The sequence below is a fragment of the Entelurus aequoreus genome, linkage group LG26 (genome assembly GCF_033978785.1).
Source record: "Entelurus aequoreus isolate RoL-2023_Sb linkage group LG26, RoL_Eaeq_v1.1, whole genome shotgun sequence".
NCBI classification, from domain to species: Eukaryota; Metazoa; Chordata; class Actinopteri; order Syngnathiformes; family Syngnathidae; genus Entelurus; species Entelurus aequoreus.
The window spans coordinates 22669927-22675441 of record NC_084756.1 but is presented as its reverse complement, the minus strand read 5'-3'; the positions used below and the strand labels follow the sequence as shown (position 1 = coordinate 22675441).

The 5515-nt window shown below is 40.8% G+C and overlaps 1 protein-coding gene across 1 annotated transcript in view; it reads left to right on the top strand.

Moving 5' to 3' along the window:
* The first annotated feature begins 1226 nt into the window (after window positions 1-1226).
* Window positions 1227-5515, top strand: part of mon1bb (MON1 secretory trafficking family member Bb) — a 16141-nt gene continuing 11852 nt past the window's right edge. Inside the window, exons 1-3 of the mRNA XM_062037670.1 lie at window positions 1227-1385; window positions 4414-4508; window positions 4584-5153. Coding sequence (XP_061893654.1) covers window positions 4430-4508; window positions 4584-5153 — 649 coding nt within the window. The 5' untranslated portion in view covers window positions 1227-1385; window positions 4414-4429. The remainder of the gene's footprint in view (window positions 1386-4413; window positions 4509-4583; window positions 5154-5515) is intronic.

Here is a 5515-nt window from a genome sequence, read left to right as displayed (position 1 = left end):
CAACAAAATAAACAAACAGTTTTACATAAACAAACAGTGTACATTAATAAATTAAAAATGTTGCAGACCGATAGGGTTCAGGCTGAAGTTGAAGACTTATTGCGCCTAACCCTATAAACAAAGTCAAATACAAGATGAGCTTCCAAAAATTATGAAATTTCCTTTTCACAACATATTATAAATACACATTGTACGCAACATAAATACTAAGGCTGCGAATCTTTGGGTGTCCCACGATTCGATTCAATATCGATTCTTGGGGTCACGATTCGATTCAAAATCGATTTTTTTCGATTCAACGCGATTTTCGATTTAAAAACGATATGTTTCCGATTCAAAACGATTCTCTATTCATTCAATACATCGGATTTTAGCAGGATCTACCCCAGTCTGCTGACATGCAAGCAGAGTAGTAGGTTTTTGTAAAAAGCTTTTATAATTGTAAAGGACAATGTTTTATCAACTGATTGCAATAATGTAAATTTGTTTTAACTATTAAATGAACCAAAAATGTGACTTATTTTATCTTTGTGAAAATATTGGACACATTGTGTTGTCAAGCTTATGAGATGCGATGCAAGTGTAAGCCACTGAGACACTATTGTTCATTTATTTTAATTTTTATAAATGTCTTATGATAATGTCAATGAGGGATTTTTAATCACTGCTATGTTGAAATTGTAACTAATATTGATACTGTTGTTGATAATATAAATTTTTGTTTCACTACTTTTGGTTTGTTCTGTGTTGTGTTTGTGTCTCCTCTCAATTGCTCTGTTTATTGCAGTTCTGAGTGTTGCTGGGTCGGGTTTGGTTTTGGAATTGGATTGCATTGCTATGGTATTGCTGAGTATTGTTTTGTTGGATTGATTAATTAAAAAAAATAATAATAAAAAAATGAAAAAATTAATAAATACATTTAAAAAAAAATAAAAATCGATTTTTTAAAAATGAGAATCGATTCTGAATCGCACAACGTGAGAATCGCGATTCGAATTCGAATCGATTTTTTCCCACACCCGTAATAAATACTGTTCAAGGGTGACTTACTTAATTTTCCTTTGGCAAAATTAGTGGTGTAATTTTAATAAGCTTTTGTTTTTAAAACTTGTATTTTTGAATGTGAGCTCATATCCCAAATGTGAAACATAATATACAGTATATACAGTATATATGCTTTCTGTTTGGGGGAGGGGCCACTCGCAGTAGCGAATAGCCTGATTGGCCAACCCACTGGTGACGTCACTGAATCCGGATGTCGACTGCGGTAAGAGGAACGTTTGTTTTCTTAGATTACCGACGGCTCGTTTTGGCAAGTCCGACCAGCACCAGCGAGAGTCCATGTAGCAGTTAAGGTGTCCCAACCTTTTCAGCTGAACACTATCGTAAGCTATACCTTTTATCATGTCGTTGTAAATGTGCAGCGGCTCACTTGAGACTCCTGTTTAAGCCGCAGCATTAAACTGAACTGTGTGTGTGAGTGTGTCGCTTGCTAGCTGTATGTAATGCTAGCTTGTGTTGTCAACATGCGCCGAATTAAGATGAACAGTCATTTATGTTCAAAGTCGGAAATAAGATCATTATTAAGGACATGTTAGCCTCTTGGCTAACAGTTTAAACGCCGTGGTATGTTTGGTGGTATTATCTAGAGCAGTGTTTTTCAACCTTTTCTGAGCCAAGGCACGTTTTATTCATTGAACAAATGCGGAGGCACACCACCAGCAGAAATCATTGAACAGTGAAACTCAGCAGCCGATATTGACAATAAGAAGTCGTTCTGGCAAGTGTTGGATATGACTTTAAAGCATAACCAAGCATGCATCAATATAGCTCTTGTCTCAAAGTAGGTGCACTGTCACCACCTGTCACATCACCCCATGACTTATTTGGACTTTTTTGGTGTTTTCCTGTGTGTAGTGTTTTAGTTCTTGTCTTGCGCTCCTATTTTGGTGGCTTTTCCTGTAGCAGTTTCATGTCTTCCTTTGAGCGCTATTCCCCACACCTGCGTTGATTTTAGCAATCAAGACTATTTAAGTTGTTGCCATCCTTCTTTGTGTGGACATTGTTGATTGTCATGTCATGTTCGGATGTACTTTGTGGACGCCGTCTCTGCTCCACACGCTAGTGATGAGTTGATGAGGCCTCATGAAGCGTTTCGACACATTGCAAAACTGTATTGATACTGTGTCGATACTGTGTCACTAAATACTGACATCTGCTGGACATTAAAAATCCCTACAGGCAACCTATGGACCGACTCAACTGACACTGATTTTATGACCTAGTATATACAATAATATAAACCAAGTCATTGTATTTCATTTAGGATTATTTCATATCTTCATTTAAATAAAAATATATCTTTATCTTTTTTAGATACAGTCAAATAATGTGAACATGTATCGTGACTAGGATGGTAGAAGGTGGGGATTGAACCCCAGTAACCAGCAACCCTACGATTGCTGGCACGGCCACTCTACCAACTACGCCACGCCGTCATTCCTGTACCTTCTCTAGTGTAGTGATGGGTCTTGCAACACCGATGCATCGGCGCATGCGTCGAGCTCATAGAGCGAAACCCTGTGTCGGTGCGCGTACCGCTTTTAGAAAGTCACGTGACCGATCATGAGCTGCTTTGGTCACGTGACCGATACGCGAACTGACGCCTCCTCTGTGCCCTGTGAGCAACGTTCCCTCTAAGGTGCGCGCCTGCGCAATTGCGCAGTGCTCAAGCGTCCTCCGCGCACACCGTGCGCCGCACAGCCAATATATGCCGCGCACCAAATCAAACCCATCTGAATTCTAAACAACATAAACATATTTATTCTGTGTAATTTTGAAATGCAACTTTGAGTGACAGTGACAACAAGCGGCCCTAACGGTGTTCGTCAACAACACGCATTGCGCCGCTTCCTAATAAACACAGTTTGGCGCGCAGGCGTCAGTGCGATACAGTTCATGAGCGGTCATGTGACCAGAACAGCTCATGAGCGGTCACGTGACCAAAACAGCTTGTGTTCGGTCACGTGACTTTCTAAAAGCGATATGCGCACCGACACAGGGTATCGCTCTATGAGCTCGACGCATGCGCCGATGCATCGGTGTTGCCGGACCCATCACTACCACACGCTGTAAGTCTTTGCTGTAGTCCAGCATTCTGTTTTTGTATACTTTGCAGCCAGTTCAGTTTTAGTTTCCTTCTGCATAGCCTTTGATTGATTGATTGATTGAAACTTTTATTAGTAGATTGCACAGTTCAGTACATATTCCGTTCAATTGACCACTAAATGGTAACACCCGAATACGTTTTTCAGCTTGTTTAAGTCGGGGTCCACTTAAATCGATTCATGGTACAGATATATACTATCATCATAATACAGTCATCACACAAGATAATTATCAGAGTACCGGTATATACATTGAATTATTTACATTATTTACAATCCGGGGTGAAGGATGTGGAGGGGGGGCTTAGGTTTGGTTGATATCAGCACTTCAGTCATCAACAATTGCATCATCAGAGAAATGGACATTGAAACAGTGTATGACTGACTTGGTAGGATATGTACAGCAAGTAGTGGACATAGAGAGAGAGATCAGAAAGCATAAGAACAAGTATCTACATTTGATTATTTACAATCCGGGGAGGCAGGATGTGGAAGGGGGAGGGTGTTAGTTTAGGGTTAAAGTTGCCTGGAGGTGTTCTTTTAGTGCGGTTTTGAAGGAGGATAGAGATGCCCTTTCTTTTACACCTGTTGGGAGTGCATTCCATATTGATGTGGCATAGAAGGAGAATGAGTTAAGACCTTTGTTAGATCGGAATCTGGGTTTAACAGGGTTAGTGGAGCTCCCCTTCCCTAAGCTTCAATGCCTTTTCTTAGGGGCACTCACTTTTTGTTTATTTTTTGGTTTAAGCATAAGATACTTTTTTACCTGCACTGCCTCCCGCTGTGGTCTGCATATTGTGATCACCACATACATCTACAAAGCAATTAGCTACCTGCTGCCACCTACTGATATGGAAGAGTATTACACGGTTACGCTGCCGATCTCTAGACAGCACAGACACTCAACAACGGCACATTTGCGGATTATAATTACTGGTTTGCAAAACTATTTTTTTTAACCCAATTAGGTGAAATTACATAATCTCCCACGGCACACCAGACAATATCTCACGGTTGAAAAACACTGATCTAGAGTGCATACCTGTAGTGAGAGCAATTCCAGCCTGCTCCATGTAGTAATTCCTCTCCAGCAGCTTTTCCATGTCATCATGTGACGCCACACTAGTATAATTGCTGCTATTCATTTATTAAGAGTCTTGGGATGTTTGGTGTGACTATGCTTTACAGTCAGATAACTACTCAGCTGTCAAGAGTCTGTCTTGTAAGTTGTTATTTTGCCTTTTAGTTACTGGGATGATATCATGGATAGAGACAATCATCATGAAGGAGAGAAAGAAGGAGTTAAAATATGTCATCCGCACTTAGAAGTCAACATACAAGGTAATATGAATGTTAATAAAAGCTATAATTTCATATTTTTTTGCTCATCACATGAATCTATTTTTTTTATTTTAGCGGCCGACACGCTAGCGACCTCACTTTCACTTTTGGGGAATCACATGTTTCCTGACCTCATGGCAAGAAATGCTGCTAAAAAAGAGGAGCCCACAGATTCGCTCTTGTCAGATGTTCCAGCAGAAGAACCCGCTCTGGACTCGTCTCTTCCTAATCTGGCGACCAATTTAGAAAACGAGGGGTCTCAGAGCGACGTCTCCACCTTGGAAGGGGATGGAATAACCACCGATGGCGCTCAAAACGACCAGAGCGACTCAGGAGAGTTTGTCGTCACCATGCTGGCCAAGGCCAAGCTGGAAGAGCAGGGTTTGGGCGTCAAGGGACGGTCGTCTCCATTGATAGAGGTGGGCACTCAGGAGTCTCCGGCCTACGTGTCCCACCGTGACGAGGACGTGATGGCCGACAGCTGGCGGCAGCACAGGAAGCATGTATTTGTGCTGAGTGAGGCGGGCAAGCCCATCTATTCTCGATACGGCAGCGAAGAGGCTCTGTCGTCTACGATGGGGGTCATGATGGCGCTGGTGTCCTTTGTTCAAAGTGGAGATAATATCATACGCTCGGTCTATTCAGGTGAGTACACTCCTCACTCTTAGCTCGTTTTGAAATTATTCTATTATTATTATATTGTAGGGGTGTAACGGTACACAAAAATTTCGGTTTGGTACGTACCTCGGTTTAGAGGTCACGGTTCGGTTAATTTTCGGTACAGTAAGAAAACAACAAAATATAACTTTTTGGGTAATTTATTTACCAAATTTGCAAAATCTTCCACCAAACATATTTTTGTTACTGGAATATTTGATGTGAAGTAATCGGAACCTTGGATAGGTCAATAATTCATAATAACATTGATTTTGATTTAATATTATGTTTGGAGCAATGACAGTTTGAAAGAAAAAAAAACAGCTTTGTTTTATTAGTCAACATTGCAA